At 58.7% G+C, this 21,354-nt stretch overlaps 1 protein-coding gene across 1 annotated transcript in view; it reads left to right on the top strand.

Moving 5' to 3' along the window:
• Positions 1–21,354, top strand: part of RADIL (Rap associating with DIL domain) — a 26,510-nt gene extending 5,156 nt beyond the window's left edge. The window contains exons 3-16 of the mRNA XM_056336057.1: positions 2,384–2,942; positions 8,343–8,626; positions 9,636–10,301; positions 10,479–10,516; positions 11,576–11,736; positions 12,464–12,576; positions 13,463–13,700; positions 14,241–14,413; positions 14,692–14,842; positions 15,198–15,388; positions 16,201–16,591; positions 16,881–17,020; positions 17,843–17,982; positions 18,565–21,354. Of these exons, the coding sequence (XP_056192032.1) occupies positions 2,384–2,942; positions 8,343–8,626; positions 9,636–10,301; positions 10,479–10,516; positions 11,576–11,736; positions 12,464–12,576; positions 13,463–13,700; positions 14,241–14,413; positions 14,692–14,842; positions 15,198–15,388; positions 16,201–16,591; positions 16,881–17,020; positions 17,843–17,982; positions 18,565–18,670 (3,351 nt within the window). The 3' untranslated portion in view covers positions 18,671–21,354. The remainder of the gene's footprint in view (positions 1–2,383; positions 2,943–8,342; positions 8,627–9,635; positions 10,302–10,478; positions 10,517–11,575; positions 11,737–12,463; positions 12,577–13,462; positions 13,701–14,240; positions 14,414–14,691; positions 14,843–15,197; positions 15,389–16,200; positions 16,592–16,880; positions 17,021–17,842; positions 17,983–18,564) is intronic.

Genomic DNA, 21,354 nt, shown 5'->3' with positions numbered 1-21,354 from the left:
TTACACTGTCTTTGGGAGAAGGCTGCGATTTTTCAGGTGACCTAGCCTGGTGAAATCACACCGGTGTTGCTCCAGATGTTGCAAAATGGGGTGACGAGGCTGGAAGCTTCTCCTGATCCAGGCTTCTTATTTTTCCCCCATGAAATGCCTTCACCCCTGCGCTCTGTAGAAGCTGAGCTATAAATAACATGTTCAAAACCAGGCAGGGACCTGCGAGAAGCGAGGACGGTGTCCCTGCAATGTGGGCTTGGAGGAGTCATTTTGCCACCAGCAGATGTTAAAAGGTTTCCCTTTGTGCTGGAGGTAGTTCAGGGCAGAGGAGATTAAATCTGAGAACTGAAAACAGTCATTTGATGACAAAGTTTTGTCTTTTGCATCCTTGATGGCAAGGTCTCACAGGGACACTGGGGTAGTTTTTTTTCCTGGTTGATGTTAATGAGGGCTGGTGGGGCCACACGAGGAGCCTGGGGTAGCTGTTCATGAACCTGACTGTCTGCCAGTGCCCTGACCTGCTCCCCAGGTTGGGTCCACACCGGCACTCCCAGGAGATGTCACACAGCAGACCCAAAGGGATGCCACCAGGGATGTCTCCAGTGGGAGCAGCAGCTCTGAGCTCAGCTAGAGGAGCAGCACTAGCTCTAACCCCATCCGTGCCTGAGTGTTCCCAGTTGCAAGGTGGGAACAGGAACAGCCTTCCCCGAGCCCAGCAAGTTGCGATGAAGCTCCTGGGGCCAGCGCTGGGCTGGCCAGGTGCAGGACACACGATGCTGAGCCCTGCTTTCCAGGTGGACCGCTAAGTCCTGTCTCAGTGGGCAAGGCAGCAGCGATGTGCCAGGGCCAGGGCACCTGCCGGCTCCTCTCCCTGCCCTGTGGCACCCAGACAGTCGCTTTTGGAGCCAGCGGGCTGGGAAGAAGAACAAACCTCAGCATCTTCACAGTCCTGGTGGGGCTGGGAAAGGGTGACTTGGGGTGCAGCAGCGTTGCAGGATGCAGCTCCCAGGCATGTCCTGCAGCCTTAGTGCTTGCTGGTGCCTCAGTTTCCCCATCTGCAGCATTCAGTGGGCCTCTGGTCCTAGGAGGGGGAGACGCACACCCTGCAGAAACCCTCTGTGCACAGCAGGGAGGTTGTTTCTGGGTTAGAAGGTGACCTCTTCCATTAGCAGCAGGGACGCTTTTTCTTCCTGAATTAGATGGTGGTTTGGAGGCTTTCCAGGGCCGACATCATTCTGCCTGATAGAGTTGGGGTTGCTTGGGCAGTGAGATTCTGCCCAAGCACGATGGGGCTGCAGATGTGGAAAGCTGCTGGCACCCCACACCTCCCTGGCTGTGCACAGCTGGATCTTGCCAGCTGCTGCTTCAAAATGCTCCAATTGCCATGGACGGGACGTTTTGGGGCCTGCTGCGTGTGTGCTGAGTCCCTGCGCTTTATAAATCTGGAGGTGAGAGAAACCCCCATCCTGTCCAAATGAGAAATGCTCAATTTCTCTTTCTGGACCTCCCCCGCTAGTGGTTTGTGGTGTGGCCAGCGGCGTTATCAGTGCGATGCAAGCGCTGGGTGGTTGTGCATCCAGGATGCGACTTCAAAGCCAGCCCAGATGCCGGCAGTGCCATCAGGCAGGACCGCTATCTGCCTGTGGCCAGAAGATCATTGTGGTTTCCAGCCCATTCCTGGGGACTGTGGTCCACCAGGAGCTGTCACACAGCTGTGGCCATGTCTCCTACGCTCGCTGCCCGTGCAGGGCTGCCCCGAGCAGCCCAGCCCTGGCCAACATGACAAGGGCAGCCTTGTCAGTGATGCCACCGCATGCTTTAACGTCCTCCGCGAACTAGCAACAGCCGAGAGATTTGCCAGTCAGGACATTTTTAGAAAGGCTAATTAAAGCCCATTTTCACCCTGTGCCTCTCGGTAAGCAAAAGCATTTAGCGGTGACCTCAGAGTGATTGAATTTGCACTTGAGCTTTCTGTTTCGCCTCTAAAAAATGGGATTGTTCCATAAACTCGTTAGTGAAAGTAACTCCTGATGCCTTGGCTCCTGACCAGGATGGCCCCCGCCAAGTTGCACTGGGCTCTGCTTTCCTCCCAGTGCATTTTGCTTGGGCAAGATGGACCTCTTCATACACACAACAGAAATTTGGGGCCACTCTGGGCTATGTTTTCAGGGACAAATCCATCCTGGGGTAACCATGCTGGAGTCTGGCTGAGTTTGGCCGCTGGTGTTTTGGGTTGTACAAGGGAAATGGCTCTCCCTTGCTGCTGTCCCTTTCCACCTTGGTGGTGACAGTGGCTCCTCCACAGCCACCAGCTGGTTCCTGCTCAGTCTTCCCTGCTGCACATCTGGCCTCCAAACTGCTGACCTTCCCCTTTTTCCTCTTCCCTGCCCAGCTGCGCCTCATGACAACTGCACGCGCTATGTTTTATGGATCCTCCTCCACCATGGCTCCGCCATCCAAGAGCCGGCTGAAGCGCCAGAGCCGGCTTTTCTCCCAGGTTTTGTACCGGACGCTGAGCTACAAGGACCGGAGCTCAGCCTCTGCTTCCCCCACAGCCGGGGAGGATGACCCAGCCGAGCTCTCCACCCAGCTCTCGGCCCCCGGCATCCTGAAGATCTTTGGGGGTAACATCTGTGCAGGCACCAACTACAAGAGCGTGCTGGTGACGGGCAGCTCGGGCGCGCGGGAGCTGGTGAAGGAGGCCCTGGAGCGCTACGGGCTGAGCCAGCTCAGCGCCGGGCAGTACGCCCTCTGCGATGTCATCGGGAGGTTCGAGGGCCCTGAGAAGCAGTGGCAGATGGAGGGACTGAGGGTCCTGGGTGACCACGAGAAGCCACTGCTCATCCAGGACCTCTGGAAGCCCAGGGAAGGCTTCTCACGGCGGCTGGAGCTGCGTAGGAGGGCAGAGGTGGAGGAGCTGGCAGCCAGGGATGTGGACACCACCACTGCAGGTCAGAGCTGGGGGCAGGGGCAGGGAGAGGGGCTGGGGAGCTGTGACCCCCCTGAACTGCCTGTGGGACATGCACCCCACGCTGGCAGCTTTTGCATGTGTTTTGTGCGCTGGGGGTGTGGTGGAAGGCGGAGAACAGCCACATCTGAGCTGCAAGGCTCTGGGCAGAGTTGGTATTCAGTGCTCTCTCGCATACATTGGCTACCTGCAACCTCAGATATTTACCCCAGCCAGTCTAGGGGTTCATAGCAAACCCCCACTGGTGGCTGGGCAGCAGCAGGCAAGACCATCAGGTGTTGCCTGCTGTCCCCGTCACTGAATCAGCATCACGGTGTCCCATGCCTCAGTGCAGCTTTGTGCCTGGCAGAGCACTGCCCTGCTCCCCGATCTCCCTGTGGGCATCCCCCAGGCCAGACACCCCAGGCAAATCCACAGGAACAGTTAAAAAAAATGAAAAGCTCATGAAGAGAAAGCAACTTAGGGCAGGAGATCCCCCCGGAGGTGCCCAACTGAGTCCAGGGCTGGCAGGAGGAGATAAGCGCATCATTAGGAACCAGCAGGTTAATAAGTGACCCCAGCACAGAGCAATGAAGTTTTCATCCTCCCACCCTCAGATAAAAGCCCCACGAGGATGAGGGCAGAAAGGTTTAAAGTCAGATTTTTAATTGCATGATGCCCTTGATGGGTCTGACCTGCTGACAGAGGGGTCTGGATCAGTCTCAGGAGATGTTGGCCAGAGGGTTTTGCTGGGATGGGCACCAAGCAGTTCCTCACACCTGTAGGAAATGGTTGCAATTGTCAGAAATAACCTAATGATGATGCAAGATTACCTTGGTTGCTTGACAAACGAGAGCCAAGGTTCCCCCCCCAACCAACAGCAGAACAAATGGCCCAACCTGTCCCACACCAGCAGGGACAGGGCACCTTTCCCACCTGGCTAACGAGGCCTGGAAGGAGCCCAGGCACAGAGCGAAGGAAGCCAGCCGTGGGGAGAGCAGGGGCTGCTAGACCCCCCACAGCTGCCACTTGCTATTTTGCTGGGTACCCCAAAATCTGAGTGCAAAGTTCACAGCTTTGGGCATCGCTTGTGTTGTGGGTAGGTTTTCATCAGCATGGGGAGCCAGGGATGAGCTCACCTCCTGCCTTGAACTGGGAAAGATAGAGGAGCAGCAGAAGGCAGCCCCCAGCCCTCATATTAATGCTGGGCAGGGTGGTCCATCAGCACCCGATGGTGAGACAGGGCTCCCTCCATCTCTTGCCGAGTCCAGTGCTTGTGGCTGCTCCCCAGGGAGGGGATGCTACAGGACTGGTCCCAGCTCGATGTGTGTGTGATGCAAATGGAGAGGGAGAGAGAGGGAGAGGGAGGGAGCTGCAGGTGGGGATGCTCTGCTCTTCCCTTCAGCTCTTTCTCCAGCCAGGATCAGAGAGATGGTAAGCACTTTGGGAGAGCGGTGACTCTAAAAACAGCTTCTTTTGAAAGGAGGAAAGGGCAAGAGCCAAGCACAATGGTTATAGCACACGGTGGGGGGGGAACCACGTGGCAGCTCCCTGCCTGAGCCCAAGGTCACATCAACTCTCTGCCTCAAACACCCCCCCTTGGATGCAGGGGGAAGCATTCCCACCCATGACCTGGATCCTGGGTGGGCTGGCAGCTGCAGGGAGGGTCAGGCTCCCATACAGGCTGGGGAGCAGTAGGCTCCAGGCTGCCCAGTGTGGGAATGGGCAGCACTGGGCTGGCCTGGGCTCGGCACCCTTCAGTCGTTTCCGATGGAGGAGCAGCTCTTAATGGGATCGCGTGCCCTGGGTCTGAAAATAGGCCCGTTATGCTTTTGATGTAGATGCCACTTCATTTGTTTCAGTACTCCTGGGTGGGGTGGTGGAAATTCTCCATTTTTTCAGCCTTCAGGCATTTTCCGTAGCTGACCAAGCTCTTCCGAGACAGAAAACCTACACCCACGTTTGTTTAAGCTGTCTGCTCTGCAGACTACACGGCCCTTATTTGTCTTACCTGTTAAAGTCTCACTCCTGCAGCCCTTTCTTTCGGTGGCACCAGGGGCTCTGTCACTGGTCTCACCCTGTGCCAGTGGCACTGCCCAGAGGGATGATGCTGAGGGGCTGGGGCCACACTTCCCCACCCCACCTGCAAACTGCTGGGGATGGATGAGGGTGATAGAGCATGTCTGGAGGAGACTTCTGCTTACCCCTCATCCAGCACCCCAGAAAGACACAGAATGCCTGGTGTGATGGGGACTGAGTGCAAATGCCCTCCATGGGGTCACCCTTGTCACCAGCCTCGAGCTGGTAGGGGTCCCCTTGCCAAGCACCAGCTGCCTGCCCAGGGTGGTGACGCACTGGTGTGGAAAATGCAGCATCTGTGCAAAAATAAAGGGGCTTTAGGGTTGCAGCTCCCTAGGAGGGGAGAAGAAAGAAAGAAAGAAAGAAAAAAAACCACAAACAAAAAAAGCACAGGGATACTGCAAAGCAGGATCCCCAGGGAAATACCTGCAGGGTCCTTCCACACACTGACCGTTGCTGGAGTGGCAGGACTGGGACCACTGGTAGCACAAGCTGGTGTACTGCCTGGTAGCTAGGAGAAAGGCTCCATACCCATCCATGACCTGTTAGCAAATAGCTTAAGAGTTTTATCTACTCAGTTACCCATTATCCTAATTAGTTTATTAGCTGCTTCCCAGTGGGGAGGAAGGCACTCACTCCTCACACCACTAATTAGCAGCACAGGTAGAGCATCTCAGCAGTAAACGAGGCAGAGACCCTCTCTCGCGGCACTGCTGCTTTCAGGGAGCGATGAGGCAGCGATTAGGGAACACCTGGGAAAAACACCCACAAACTGGTGGGTGCTGGACGGGAGGTGCAGCATTTGACATCTTTATGGCATTCATCTTCCTCCAAACCAGCCTCATTTTGCACCACGTCCTGAGCTTGCCAGGGCTTTCCTGAGAGGCTGGAGGCTGAATTGCAGGCACAACTTGAGAAACTTCAGAGTTAGGCCTATTATTTTAAAAGATGCTCTGGGAGGTACCTTTGAGGATCTGGCTTTGATATACCTTAGCGTGACTGCATCCAGGGAGGATTCCCTGCAGGGTCTGCGTAGCAATTACATTAGGAAGGACTAGCCTGGCATTAGCCCCTCCGGGGTAAATTCAAAATATTTCTTCTTTCCTGGGGCCTGTGGAGTTATTTATTGACTCATTTATTTCTCAGCCAGGAAAAGGGAGCCTGTTTCCTAGGCTGAAAAAGAGGTAGATCCCAGCCAAGGTCCTGGGCACCACAACTGACAGGTTTTCCTCTGGGATGTGGGATGGGTTTAGAGGCAGTGGCTTGGCAGGGTCCAATGGATGCTGGCCAGGGGGTCCACAGTGCCCAGGCTTGGGGTGCCCAGCTCTCTCTAAGGGACAGGGTGTGATCCTGCCCCATTCCCACCCGCGTTGCCATGTGGCTTTAGCAGCTGCCGGCTCTGCCCCAGCCACACCGCATGGGAGATCCTCACCCAGCATTTTGGGTGGGATAACCTGCACACGCTCGGGAGGAGAAAACACTACCAGAGGACTGAACAAATCTAACCCGTTTTATGGAGGGACCTCGTTACGCTCAGGAAAAGAGCTGTGTTTATCTTTCCAGCACAGCTCCGGGGTTAGCAGGCAGTCTGTGACGGGGGCTCTATTGGCAGTAAAAAAGCAGCTTTTTTCCTACACAAAATAAATACAGAAGCTTCCTTTCCCCTAGATAAGGGACTGGTGATGGCGTGTCTCTCTGGGTGATGGGACCCCAGTCCTGGCAGCCCCCCCTCCGTCCCAGTGCAGTGAGCTCCAGCAATAGCTGCTCCCCAGGATCCGGACCCTCTTTTCCACTCCCACGGGCCGGGCTGGGACCTGCATCGCCCTGGCTGCCCTTCATCCCTTTGGCCCATTTCCATGTTCTGGGCTGGGAACGGGGCTCCTGGGGGCAGCCAAGGCCTCCTGCAGACACCTTTGGGGTGGCCCTTGGCATCTCCAGCGGCATGGCTTGGGCTGTGCTCCTGCCCAGGCAGACTGGTTGCACCCCCACCTGCCCACCCACCCATATTTCACGTCTGTGGGACATAGGCACCCCGTGCTGTGCCACTGGCTGTGATGGGAGCGTGAGCAGGGCTGATTGCCTTTTTAAGAAGGACGTGGGGCGCTGGACCACTGGGGGTGGCTTGGCCATGCCTAATCCCAAGGCATGTAAACAGCAGGGGCTATTTTCTCCCTCTCCCTCCCCATCCCCATCTCTTTCATTTTCCCAGCAAAGGAGCGCTCAGTGTAAAACAAACAAACAAAAAAATGTTTCAGAACCGGCAGCCCATTCCTCACCAAATAAGGCAGATGACTTCTTTTAGGGGGGTCTGAGCTTGTGAGTGTCCCTTTAAGCAGCCCTGGGCACCAGGCTCTCCTCTCTGCCATCCCCAAATCCTGCCAGCTGTCCCCAAATCTCGGCAGCCAAAGCCTGCTCGCCGGTGGGCCGAGCCGTAAGCGGGGCTCTGGCTCCTGCTGCACTGACACTGCTGCAGCGCTGCTCCCACCAAAAGCCTTTAGGTTTTTTTTCCCCTCTCTTCGTCCTCCCTGAATGCCAGCAACACGCTCCCAGGAGGCTGCCCACCCGAGGTACGAACATCACCCATCGGACCCGCAACTTCTTATTTCTCCTGCAGAGCTCAAGCCACGCTTGCAGCACGGAGGGGCCATGGGGATCCCCGGCACTGGGGGTGTCACGCCGGGGGCTGCTCTGGCAGCTCAGCCAGGCCTGTTCCTTCACTCCGGCTCCCATTCCTCTTGTGGACAGCGCTGCCCGAACTGATGCTCGGGGGAAGTTAATTACAGCTTGCTCCTGCTGCAGGCAGGCAGGCAGGCAGGCAGGCTCCACTGCAGCTCCCATGCCTGGCTGATGCTTGGGGGGACTGGGGGGGCTCCCTGCAGCTCCCGCTTGCTGCTGGCCACTGGGGGCTGAAGGCCCCAAAACAGCATCCAAGCTTTTTTTTTTTTTGGGGGGGGGCGAGGGGAAAGATCGAGCTAAATTTCTTTTTAGCAGAGATTTCCTCTCCCCACGGCAGCAGGGCTGGGGTGGGTGGGGGATGCTGCAGCCGCTGAGCCCGGGCCGGTTGCCCCCCGGTCAGTGGGGTTGCGGGGCCGGGGAGGGCTGGGGCACCCCCTTTTTGCCAGCGGCATGAAACTCTCCGCCTTCGTGTCCTGGTGTCACCCTTCGGGGAGGACAAGGGACATGGGGACATCAGCCCAGGGAGAGCATGTCGCCCCGGGGAGGCTTCCAGCTGCGCCGTCCGCGTTTCCACCCCCGCAGCATCCCCCCATGGGGTGCTGGGCTCGGGGGGTGGCGGGGCTGAACGCCGCTCCCCCCCATCCCGCAGGCATCAACGCCCAGGCGCGGAAGCTGCAGCGGCACCGGGCGCGGGGGGCCCGGCGGGCGCCGGCGGGGGCTGAGCGCGGCCCCCCCCCGGCCCTGCGGCGCAGCCTCAGCGAGACCAGTCTGGGCCCGGCGGCTCGGGGGGCCGGGTCCGGGGCCGGACCCCCCCCCCGGCACTGCTCCACCCTGCCCGGCAGCCCGGCGGCGGCGCGGAGCGGCGGCAGCATGCGGTACTCCCTCTACCAGTCCCCGCACCTCCTGCTCCTGCAGGGCTACAGCCAGCAGCATGTAAGCACCGCGCCGCCCCCCTGCTCACCCCCACCCCCCGCTTCCACCCCCCCCCACCCCCCCGCGGGAAGGGGGCTGCTTGCATGGCCGGAGCTGCAGGCGTCGGGGGGGTGGGGGGGTGGTGGTGCGGAGGAGCGTCCTTTAGAAAACCAGCGGTGCCAGCTTGGGACTCGCAGCCTTGTCGCCAAGTCTGTCCCCAAGCGCGGGGGGAGCGGAGCCCGGAGCTGCGACCCCCCGGCGATGCCCCGGAGGGATGCAGGGCCAGTCCCGGGGCAGCATCCCACGGACAGGGGAGGCCCGGTTCTGCGGGTGATGGCTGCGCTGCCCTGTCCCCTGTCTGGCTGCTTCATTAGCGGCAAACGTAATGAGCAGCGTCAAGGAGACAGCGCGTCTGGGAGCCCCTGCTCGCCAGCGCTGGAGGCACTTGGAGAACTGGGAAAGACTGGGACAGCTCTTGTAGTTAATGGCTACTTTGTCCCCGTGGAGTATCTGGCGACACCGCCACTGCAGCCCTCACCCATCTGCAGCCATCCCATTAGCGCAGCTGGGGAAACTGAGGCACGGGGTGGTTCCGTGAGGTGCCCCGGGGCAGGCCGGGGGAGGGGGCAGGGCAGGGAGTGGCTGGGCTGACAGGGGTCCCGCTGGCCTGCCTGGGGCAGGGGCATGCAGGCAGCGCTGCAGTCTGAGGGGAGAAGGTGGCAAGGAAAAGCAGCTGCGGGAAGTGGGGCAGGGGGGAGAGGTGGGGGGAGGGCTCCTTCTGCCCAAAGCACCCCGTTTACTGCATGCCCAGGGTTATCGTCCCCATTTATTAGCGTGCCCAAAGCAGGGATCGCGGCTGTCCTGCTCAGCAGCGAGGAAAATAGAGGAACGTGTTTCTGCCGCGCAAAGGTGCAGCAGGCGGGGGGACAGCGGGGGACAGCGGGAGGCTGCAGCACCCACTGCATGGTGGGGAGGAGAGTCCCTTCTCCCCCCGCCTCCCCGGTTCATGCTGCGTCTCCCCACTTGGCAGGACAGCTTGGTTTACCTGCTGAACCGTGAGCAGCACACGGTGGGCCAGAGGACGCAGGCGAGCAAGCCCAGCATCAGCCTGTCGGCCCCCGACATCCTGCCCCTGCACTGCACCATCAGGAAGCTCCGACCTTCCCGGCATCGCTCAGAGGAGAAGCTGGTGCTGGAGCCCATCGCCGGCGCTGGCATCTCCGTCAACTTCGCTGAGGTGGCCCGGACGGTCGTGCTGCGGCACGGGGACCTCCTCTCCCTTGGTCTCTACTACCTGCTCCTCTACAAGGACCCCATGAAAGCGCAGCCACTGCCGGCGCAGACCCTGCTGAGGCTGCGAGCCCTGCACCCCGCTGGCCCCCAGGGTCCCCCTGTCTGCGGAGCCTGCGGCAGCCTGCTGAAGGAGAGGGACCCTGCCACCAAAAAGCAGGGCCCCTCGTCCACCAGCAGCCCCAGGGTGCCCCGCAGAAAGCTGCTGCTGGAGTTCGAGCCAGCATATGAGGACGTGCTCCTGCAGCGCATCATGACCCTGATCGAGCCGGGGGGGGATGACCACAAGCTGACACCCGCCTTCCTGCTCTGCCTCTGCATCCAGCACTCGGCCACCAGCTTCGAACCAGGGGACTTTGGGCAGCTGCTGCTCAAAGCAGCCAAAATGATCCAGAGGACAGTGTGGGTCAGTCAGCGGTGGGACGGGGGTGTTGGTGGGCTGGGGGTGCTGCTGGATGCCTCCCCCTTTCCGGGGGCTTCCTCCAGCCTGGCCCCCGGTGGCAGCGAGTGCTGGTTGGGGTGATGCTCGTGCCACTCCATCCCACTGGTTTTCATTTTGCTTTCCCCTTCTCTCCCTGCCCAGGAACGGACACGGGAGCTGGCCGAAAAGCAGTCCCAGCAGTAAGTGACCTGCCGCCCTTCCTTGTTTTGCCCCAAAACAGGGAGAACGCGACCCAGTTCTTCCTCCATGAGTAAGGGGAGCCTGTGGCTGGCTAAAACCACCTTCCCAGCCTGGCGGCACCAATGCATGCTGAATTTTCCTGCTAAATCCCATGCATTCAGCTCTCTGGTCCTTTCACCACAGTACCTGCAAGGCTCCTGCTTGGGAATGCATGGGCTTGGAAAGGCAGGTGAGCTCTGGAGGGACTGGGACCTGCAGCAGCTCTGGGGTCTTCTCCCATCCAAGACCTGCCCAAGGCTTTGCACATGTAGCTTCAGCATCCCCAAGGGATGTAGCAGGGATGTCCCCAGCGTGGGGTCTCAACCCATTCATAAGACCTCCCTGTGGGGCTGGGTTGGGGCTGCTGTGGCATGTGTGCATCCAGGGATGGTGACACAGGGCGTCCCGAGTTCAGGACCACTCTGGGGCCATACAGCGGTGCCAGGGGGGCTGGCTTCCCAGCCTTTTCCAAAATCCAGGCTCCCAAAGCAGCATCTGGAGAGACTGTTGGTGCTTGCTGTGCGCTCTCCTTTAGGACAAGCTCTGAGGATGCTTCCCAGGCCTTTCCTACAGCAGGAGAAAGCAGTTCAGCGGTTGAGAAACTTCCCAGATGCTTTTTATTTATTTTGTTTTATTTTTGAACAGCCCAGTGCAGGCAGGCTGAGTTTAACCATCCAGAGCTGGCAGGAACAGCACATACTTCTTGGGGAGAGCTGCTCTTCAGCCATGCGTATTTACTGCAGTTCAGCTGTATTAGGGGGAGTCTCCACCAAAAGTGTCACCCCACAAAGGCCAGGCAGCCTTCAGCCAGCCCGGTCCCTGCAGGGTCCCCTTTGTCATCCTACAGAGCAGGAACCACCAGATTTTTTGTTTGTAAAGTCTTAAGGGGGATGCTAGGCGTGGGGGTGAAGGGATGCAAAAGCTCTCTGACGTTGCCCCAGGCTGGCTGCTTTTTGCCCAAAAGCTTGAATGGGGATGCCAAGGAGCAGCTGCCGTAACCGCCTGCTATGTCTCCCCAGCCAGGACCCTGCCACCCTGTCCCGCTTCACCATCACGGACCTTCTCCCGGACCTGCAGCACATCCTCTTCTGGATGGCCAACGCCATCGAGGTCCTCTACTTCGTCCAGCAGAAGTCTCCCACCTACATCCAGAGCATGGAGGAGGAGCTGGACGTCAGAGGTAAGGCTGGACGCTTCTCCAGCCGCAGTGATTTTGTTCTGCTAATCCCCGGTTGCAAGCAATGGTCAGCGCCCCTGAGATGCTCCTTTAACCCCCCGTAATCCTCATCAGCAGGGATGTCTCCACAGTGCAAACTGGGGTAATCTGTGTGGGAGGAGCAGCCTTGCACAGTGCCACGGTGCTGCTTGGCTTTGGGGCCGGGTTGTGTTGTGTTTGCAGCCAAACCTCCTCTTTCTGCCGCGGCAGCTTGTGGTTAATGCCACGGGGATGGCTTTCTGCACCCCCGGCTGCTGTGGGGGCACCGGGTTTTGCAGGTGGCCCTGCAGAATTTCTCACTGGTGAGCCTCTGTTAATGCCAGCAAAAAAAAAAAAAAAAAAAAAAAAGAAAGAAAAAAAGGAAAAATAGATTAAATCAGCCTCAGAAGCCTTCTGGTCTATGCAGCAAGTTAAAATGTTCGTAGGCCAGAGCAGCTGTTGGCAGGATGGGTGCAGCCCTAGGGGCCACCGTGCTGCTGCGCCAGGGTGAGACATGGGGAGTGGCAGATGGGCGCTGGGGCGAGAGCAGCCTCTTTTCCCCTGTTGAGGGATGCCCCCGTGGTGATGCCACCCCATCTGGGCTAATAACTAATGAGCACTAATAACCCCCACCCTGGTAATTTGGGGGGCGGTGAATTCGGCCGCCTTGCTGCTGCAGGTTTAGCTCCCCATCCTCCTCTCCGCCCTGTAGGCTCCAAGGAGTCTCTGTTCTCCTCGACCATCACCGCCAGCGAGGAGGCGATGACGGTGCTGGAGGAGGTGATCATGTACACCTTCCAGCAGTGCGTCTACTACATCTCCAAGGTACATGCTCCTCGGGGAGGGCGGCAGTGTCCCATGGCGGCAGCATGAGCACCCCCAGCAGCTCTTGGACTGTGCAGGAGGGATTTTTACGCTTTTGCTCTCTGGCAGTTGCATCAAGCTGAGGTGTTTTCCTTTGGGCTGAAGTGCCCCGATTTTTGGTCACAGCCCAGGAGAAGTATTGAATTACTGCGGCGTGTTTCCTTGCCTGCAGTGCAGCGGCTCAGGAGAGGCATTTGGGGAGAGCTGCTTGGCTCTGGCCAGCGCAGCATAATGGTGCGATTCAGGGCGCAATGGGAAGGGGCCCCTGGACCGTCGCCGTTGGACCGCGAGAGCCGGGCGGCAGCGGGAGCAGGGAACAGAGCAGGCAGTGTGAGGCAGGAGAAAGGCTGCTGTGTGCAGGCAGCCCTGCCTGTGCGCTGGCATCAGCGTGTGGGGACGCAGGGGCTGCTCCCGTGCCACTCTGCCGGAGCAGCACCCTTGGCAGAGGTGGGTGCTGGGTGCTGCTCTCCCATTTCAGCAATAGGGACAGGTCACCCCCATCGGTCCTGTTTTTTTCTTTCACCCTCATGCCCGGCTGACGAGCTGCTGTCCCAGTTCACATCAATTTTCAGATCCCTTTAGCAGAGCCATCCCACGCTGTCACCTCCAGCTGCTAAAAGTGACAGATATGTTCGCTTATTATTGTTTTTTTAAACACTTGCGCAACACCAGAGTGCATCGAGGCAGGGGTAAGCAGGATCAGCCCCTTGCCAAAGCAGTGTCGCTGGGGTTTGCTCAGCTTGTGAAGGTGATGGGGTCAGAAAAGCTTGGCTCATGCCAAAGAAAAAAGAAAAAAACCCCAAACACAATCGGTGTGATGTGAACTCTCCGCTCTCTCTCTCTGCAGTGTCTGTACGTGTCACTCCCTGCCCTGCTGGAATGCAACCCCTTCCAGAGCGAGGGCCGGGAGAGCTGGCGCGCGTCCCCACCGCTGCCTGAGGAGCTCCGCAGGATCGTGCTCATCTACCAGGCAGCGCTGGACCTGCTCCGCCAGTACGAAGTGCACCCGGAGATCACCTCCCAGATGTTTGCCTACCTCTTCTTCTTCTCCAACACCTTGCTTTTCAACCAGCTCCTGGATAAGGGTCAGTCCTCCTCGAACACCCAGCCTGGACTGGGTAACCCACAGGGGACCGACTCCTTGGGAGACCCTCCACGGGGGGTACAGGAGGGGGCTTCAAGCAGCCTGGGGGGGCTGGAGACAGGCAGGTCTCAGCACCATTATGGAGAGCCAAGGGCATCCCCAGCTTCTGCCTCCAGGATCCTCATTCCCAGGAGGGGTTTAACCCCACAAGCGCCCCATCCTCACCCGTTGCAAAAGGGCTGCCCTTCTGAGCCTGAGCAGAGGAGGCTGCGAGCACTTTGGAGGGGCAGCTCATTAATGGGCTACTGCAGCCTGCTTTGTAACTGAGGTGCTCATTAGCCCTCATTAACAGAGCCGCCTCACTGCCTGCTGTTAGTGCCAGGTGAGGTACAGCCACCACCCGGAGTTACAGCTATAGGGTGCTGGGGACAATAACCTGCATTTGTTTTGCTGCCCTGGGGCTGGGTCTGGGCTCTGGCCAAAGGCTGGGGACAGACGGGCTGTTCTCCAACACGTGCTGATGGATGTTCTGCCTCCTCAGGCTCCTCTCTCGGCTGCTTCCACTGGTCGCAGGGGGTGAAGCTGCGGGCCAGCGTGCGGCTGCTCCTGGAGTGGCTGCGCGGCGCCGGCTTTGAGCAGCTCGCCCAGCAGTTCTTCGCCAAACTGGCCAGCGTGGCCAACCTGCTGGCCATGCCTGGGTCCCAGCTGGTGCAGGTGAGGGATGCCCCGCCAGGGGCTTGTGGCATTGGGCTGGGCACGGGCAGGGGAGACCCTGCTTGGCGTTTGGGGGTCCCTGCAGAGATGTATCCCTTCTTCTGCAATCTGTCACCAGCTGCCCCTTCCTGGGGTGGTGGATCCGTGGGTGGGCAGTGCTGGAGAGGGGCTGCTCAGGCTCATTCTGTCATGCCCAGCATCTCCCTCCCTAACCTCTGGTGAGCCCCTGCTCCTCAAGAAAGCAGCCCCTCACCTCTGCCATTCATCTTCTCACTCAGATGACCTGGGCATCCCTGCGAGCTGAGTTCCCGGCGCTGAGCCCTGCGCAACTCCACCGGGTGCTGAGTGAGTGCCAGGCAGTGATGGATGTGGGCTGCATCGCAGCGTGGCAGCCTGGCGAGGAGGAGAGCCCAGCCACCTTCCAGCCTGGTAAGCCCTTGGCCTCACACTCAGTGCTGTGCCCATCACCATGCCGCTGTCACCCACAGGCTTGCTCCAAGGTTTTTATGTACAAACCAAACAGAAAATTTCCTTCCCCTCCCTGGGGCTCCTGTAGGAACTGCAATCGGGAATAACCATGCCCCTACAATTCAGATATTGCAAAGGATGGGATGGATATTGCACACTTGGGGGTTCTTTCTGCATTCCCAAGTGAGGGATGCTGCTGCCTTGCAGCTCCCCATATCCCTGATCCTGGCAGGGAGATGACATGTGGCGGAGAGCCGGGAGGCAGGAGCAGGGTACAGCCTGGGCAAGTGCTAGCCGCTTTCCCTCTGCCTTTCAGATGAGATGCTGGAGTCCTTCGACAACCACCCACCCATCATCCTGCCCAGTGGAGGCTTCAAAGTGGACCTGGAGGTGGAGACGTTGGATGACAACATCTACCGACACCTCCTTTACATCCGCCACTTCCTCTGGAGCCTGCAGAGCAAGAGCCCCCACACCATCGAGGGGCCACACTCAGCACCCCCAAAGGTAGCCTGTCCCCCCCAGAGGGGCTATTCCTCTCCTGGGTGGGCAGGTAGTCTTGGCTCCCTCTGGAGACACCTCCAAGCCCAGCACCAAGGGCTGGCTGCCCTCACCTGCAACCTGGCGCTGTGGCAATGCCCTCATGTAGAGCTGCTGGAAGGATTAGTGCTGCTAATCCCCCAGCCTGGGGGGTGTGGGAAGGTGAGCTGGAAGGACAGGCTAGTCCCAGCAATCTCGTTAGTGGGGAGGAGGGAGGAAGGGGGGATGTCTGCAGGCAGCACTTCCCTTCTCCCTGTGCGTTCCCCCGTCCTCCCCGCCCTGCACCCTGCCTGTCCCCACGTAGCCAGGCAGGCGTGCACAAAAGCACTAATTAGCTAATGCCTATAAAGCACAGGGAGGGCAAGGCAAGACGTGCTGTGGGTGCTAAGATCAACTGCCATTTGTCTTCTGCTCCCTGGGGAGTGTGTCCCTCCAGCAGGTCCCCTGCTCCTCTCCCACCCTTTCCCCATTGACTGCAGCACCCACAAGGCACGGCTGCCTCCTCTGGTCAGCCTGGGGCCATATGCCCCAGCTCTGGGGCCACAGAAGGAGCTGTGCTCCCCTGGTGTCCCCCTCCAAAGAGATCCCACAGCGGGGACATGACCAGGAGTCCCCTTCTGGCTGGCTGTGAGCATCCCCAGCATGGCCCTGGCCACAGAACTGGGGTGCGGGAGCTGTGCTGGGAAGCCAGGACAAGTCCTGCAAAGCAGGGGTGGGGTGCAGGTAGGGGGTGAAAGCACACGTGGAGGGTCCCACAGAGCATTTTTCTCCTTCTCAAGAAAGAGGCATACACGACGCCAGGTGTCCTGGAGGTGAGCGAGAGCCCAGCAGCTGCCCTGGGGAGCTCCATCACCCAGGACTACAGCTCCCGGGGGGGCTGTGCTGCGCCGGAGGGGAGCCCCCTGCGCTACCTGGCCACCAACGGCTGCCCCTGCGAGCACCCCACTGGCGAGCCACAGCTCCAGGAGAAGCTCCAGCAGCTGCAGCTGGGCACGGGTCCAGCCCCCAAGGCTGGCACAGCACCCCCAGACCCCTCCTGCCTGCTGACGCCACCCACCACCCCTCTGAACTTTGACTCCGGGAGTCCAGAGTCCCCACAGGGCACTGGCAAGGGGCTGCAGGACCACCGGCGAAACGGGATGAACGGCACCAAAGGCAGCACCCCTGAAGGTACGGAAAGCTGGCACTGCCCCGCTGTGGGGGTGCAGGATTGGGGCACGAGGGTGTTTGCTACCATTCTCCTCCCCATACACATGGTTCCTGCAGGGACCTTTCAGTGCTTGGACGAGGCAGGTGAGGGCAAAGGAAGCATCTCATCCAGCTCCTGCCCTGGCAGAAAATCAGCCCTGGGGCTACCCAAGGTCGACTTTGATGGGGTTTTGGGGGGCAGCTTTCTGTGGGAGGCTGTGGGGCTGGGTTTGGGAGGTGCTGAGCAGTAAGCCTGTCTCTGCATTGCCAGGATGCTCCCCGACCCCTTACGACTACCCCACACCAGAGTCTTCCAGCCGCAGCTCTGCCACCGATGACTTCTGCTATGTCTTTGTGGTGGAGCTGGAGAGAGGACCCATCGGGCTGGGCATGGGGCTGATCGACGGCTTGGTGAGTTCCTGACAATCATGGGAAGGGCTCCTTCCATGCCCCTCCAAATAGCTGACGTGGGACACATAGGGCATGTTTTATACCCCAAAAAAAGCCAGCAAAGAAGCTAATGGCTTCCCACGGGAGTTAGGCTGCTTCTCCTGGGGAAAATGAGGCACAGAGTGGTCTCCTGGGAGGACCAGATCTCTGCTTCTGTGTTGCTGTGCTGTGCATGCAAAGTCCATCGCAGCTGTGCTGCAGCTGGAGAGAGCAAACAGGCTCAGTGCTCTTGTGGAAGGAAAATGACTCAGCCGAGGTCTTTCCTCCACCCTTCAGCGGGTGGCCAGGGAAGCTGGGGCTCGGCGGGTGCCAGAACAGCTCCACCAGACTCTCGTCGCACAGGGTGGCGTTGCAGTCTGGCTTAGTGTGGTGGATAATCTTACTAAGTGGCCTTCCACGGCAGTGCATTAGTCAGTGGGAAACAGGGCATCACCGAGCCCCTGGAACAGCCGTGAGCAAAGAGCTCCCATCCCAAGATGGCTGCAGGCTAACAATGCTTTACTCTTAATTAAATTGAACAAGAAAAGGTTGCCCCCACCTCTCCTTTCTGTGTATAAATTGATATAAAACCAAAGGCTTGCATTTCCTTCCTGGTACTGTCACCGACACCACCCCCAGCGCCCATCCATCAAGTTCCCCAGCGCTTCCAGGGTCCCACCTGGCATCAGGTGCTAAACTGTGGGAAGGAATCACCCTGCCCGGGGAGCTCAGCCCGCTGGGACCACAAACCTTTTGTGTCCCCTCTGCCTTGGCTGGTCACTCACCGCCTTTCCCTGCCAACAGCACACTCCTCTCTGCTCCCCGGGGATCTACATCCGCACCCTGATCGAGGACAGCCCCGCGGCCACCGACGGCAGGCTCTCCATTGGGGACCGCATCCTGGCTGTCAATGGCACCAGTCTCATTGGGGCGGACTACCAAAGGTGAGTCGCCAGAGGGCCCGGTCTGGTATCAGCACCGTGGGGGTTACTGCTCCAATCCAGGTTTTCAGCCATTTTGCAGCAAAGAACTGCACAGGGTCTCCCAGTCCCTGGTGCTGCGCTCCCGGCCAACAATGCAGAGGATGCTGCAGTACAAGCAAGCTGCAGAGAGAGCAGCAACCTGCACAGGACACTGGAAAGCGGGGAAGGCAGCTCTTTGGGGAGGGTTGGAAGAGGCATCAGGGAGCAATAGCTGGTGAGCACATTTGGGAAACAAACGAGAGCTCCAGAGGTGGGTCTCAGCAATGCAGAGCTGCTCCAGCCCCATCTCACCCTCTCAAAGGCCGTGGGAGGGGGCAGAGCTCAGGTGCACCTTGTTTGCCCTCACCCTGGCAAGTGCTTGCCTGGCAGCCAGGCTCTCCGTAAAGCTACAGGCAGAAGAGAAACAGACCCCGCTTCCAACACTGAGCAGGGACAGAGCAGTGAGTGCAGGTGTTTTGCGAATGTCCCTGACCTGGCAGGCTTCTGGGGGGCTGCCAGCCTGCGGGGAGCCAGAATTCACCTCCCTGTTGCTGCTCTCTGCAGCGCGGTGGACCTCATCCGCTCCGGAGGGAAGAAGCTGCGGTTTCTGGTTGCCAAGTCGGACATGGAAATAGCCAAAAAAATCAGTTCCAGTTCCTCTTCCTCCTAGTCCTTGTGGTACAATGGTCCTTCTGCAGCAGCTTGCAGGTGCAGCTCTGGTAAGGCTGACCTCGGGGAGCCTGGAGTGCAAGAGCGAGGACCACGACTCCACAACTGCCCTGGATTTGCTTTTGGACACCTTCTCCCTGCGCTGCAGCAGAGGAAAGGACATGCAAGGGTGGTGCACGCTTCTCCCACTGCACTGTCTGGGAGCATCATTCCTGATCCATTGCCCCGCCTCACCTCATACCCTGTGTTGTCCTTCTCAGGAGCTTTTCTGGTCCTTCATCCCCTCTGGCAGGGGGCAGGAAGGGGATGCTCCCAGCAAGGGGACTGTAGGCAGGCTCCTCTGTTCCTCTAGGCTGGCAGCCCTATGTGATCTTTCATGCTGGCAGGCAGAAGACTTGAAACACCTTTGGGATTTAAAGATCAGCATGTGGGGCAGGTTTGGACTTCACCACAACAGCGGCCACCTGAGGTGCTGGCACATCAGGCTGGAAAAACTGTGCCGAGCTCTGGGGGTGGTAAAGCCAGCACAAGCACCCAGGAGTGGAAATCCAAGAAGCATGCATTCCTGGGAGTTATGTTCCCTGGTGCTGTACTACCCTAAGTCGGGTGCCCTTCTGCTGCTGGGCTACGATCACGCTGTCCCCAGCCCTGCTTCGGGAAGGGAAGCAGCCACAGCAAAGGGCTGACACCACCAGCAGTTCCCTGTGAGTCCTGGGGAAAACCCCTTGAAGAGAAGGACTCTCTCGCCCTCGCTCATGCAGCAGATCTATTGCCTGGCTCTGGCACCATGATCCTGGCAGAAGGCCCCCAGGACTGACCCAGCAGCGCGGGGCATTGACAGCAATTTCCCCGCACAGGAGCTGTTGCCCTCTCCAAGGGGCTACTGCCAGGTTAGTGCTTCTGTGCCTGCCCCTGGTCCCTGCGAGCTGGGAACGGTGTCTTCGTGCCACCAGGAACCTGAGCCAGCCCGGCAGCGCATGGTGCCAGGCCCCAGGTGTGCTGACAGTAGCCCAGGCAGACCAACAACATCTTGGCACTGTGTTCTGGTCCTCTCCCTCCAGCTTTGCCAGGCCATTTTAAGACCACCTTGTATCCTGCCCTGCTCAGAGCACCTCAGAAGCGTGTGCTGCTGACATGCCCACGGGTGATGACAGCCAGCAGAGGTTCCCTTTGGAAGGTCAGCCTTGGATGTCCCAGAAACAGCTCTGCTGTTTGCTGCCAACAGCAGCGGTGGCAGCAGAGCTGAGGTGGCAGCTCCACCGTGCGGCTGGCCGGTCCCCTCCACACCCGCCAAGTCCTCCCTGTGCTTTTAGCAACATTAACGGGATAAACCCAACCTCATTTCCACATATAGACAGGTACCGAGACCTACTTTAGCCAAACCCTATTAAAACAGCCTGCCGCAATGCCCTATATCACACCCTGCACTTAAACCAGCATGGTCTAGGCTCTGGCAGCAAATCAGATATTTCCACAGCATCTCCCAACAACAGTGCTCTGACAACCGTGATGCTAAAAAAGGGATGCTTAAGAGGGTTGGCCTTAATTAAACCTCACTGCTGTAGCTTTGGTTTCTGTGCTTAGTCTTCAACTTCACAGAAGGAGAGAGATGTTAAACTAATCCACGCAGGGGAAACACTCCACTACTGGATTTCAACACAGCCTGGCCTGCCTTTTCTAGGGCAAGGTGGACAAAGCACCTTCACCAAGACACTAGTGCCTTGCTTCTCTGCTAGGCCATGCTGGCACCAACCGGCCTGGGGTGCTGCCCCAGCAGGGACTGGGAGCAATGCGTCCCTCCTGCCACTGACTCAGCTGTACCAGGCAGGCAAGCAAAGGCTCGGGGCCCCACAGGGTCCTGGTGATTCACTCCCCTGAATCAAGTAGGTATGCTGGCCCGTCATCCCCCACGGAGCTCGGCAGCTTTGTAGGGCAGGAGATGGACTGCCTAGAGCCCCTGGGCAAACTGCATGCACTCCTTGCTCCCCTCTGCCTGGGAGCCGGGGCTCAGGGAGGCTGGTTTGCACTAGACAGTACCACGGCTGCGCACTGGCGTGTTCCAGCGGTACCAACGCAACCCCCTGCTCCCCACTGAGCCTGACTCTCCAGTCATCCCTGGAGGTGGGAAACAGCCCTGCAGCTGGATATTCCTCACAGTGCAGTCAGGTATTGAAAAAAATTGTAAATAAACCTTGCTATTTACTAGTGTGCATGAGGGCTTGCTTCTCCTGGGAGGAGCAGCAGGATGTATTTACTTTCCCCATTTGTTAATACTGTACAGCTCGAATGTGTATAAACTTCTCATGCAGATACAGAACACAGCATGGCGCCTGTTTGACACGGGGCTGATGTATGCTAAGAAATGCTCTTGGTGTCAACAATAAACTGGATCAATAAATCTCTCTAAGCTCTGGTCTGGTAGCTGTCTCTTGGATCTCATGTTCACTCTGATGGCAAGACAGAAGAGCAGTAAGGGCTCGCAGCAGACTTAATGGAGTCACTTCTGCTTTCTCCACCTCACACAGGCCTTCGCTTGGCTGATCTGCTGTAAGCAGAGAGGCAATAAAAAAGCAGATGCGTAGCCAAGGTGTAGCGAGGGCACAGGGGAGGGAGAAACAAGTCAGAGGAGAGGAGGAAGAAGTATGTCTCCAAAGGGGCATGGTGTGCTGGCAGGGTGCATGCATT

Source organism: Falco biarmicus, chromosome 4 (genome assembly GCF_023638135.1).
Source record: "Falco biarmicus isolate bFalBia1 chromosome 4, bFalBia1.pri, whole genome shotgun sequence".
NCBI lineage: Eukaryota > Metazoa > Chordata > Aves > Falconiformes > Falconidae > Falco > Falco biarmicus.
This window is presented reverse-complemented; position numbering and strand designations above follow the sequence as displayed.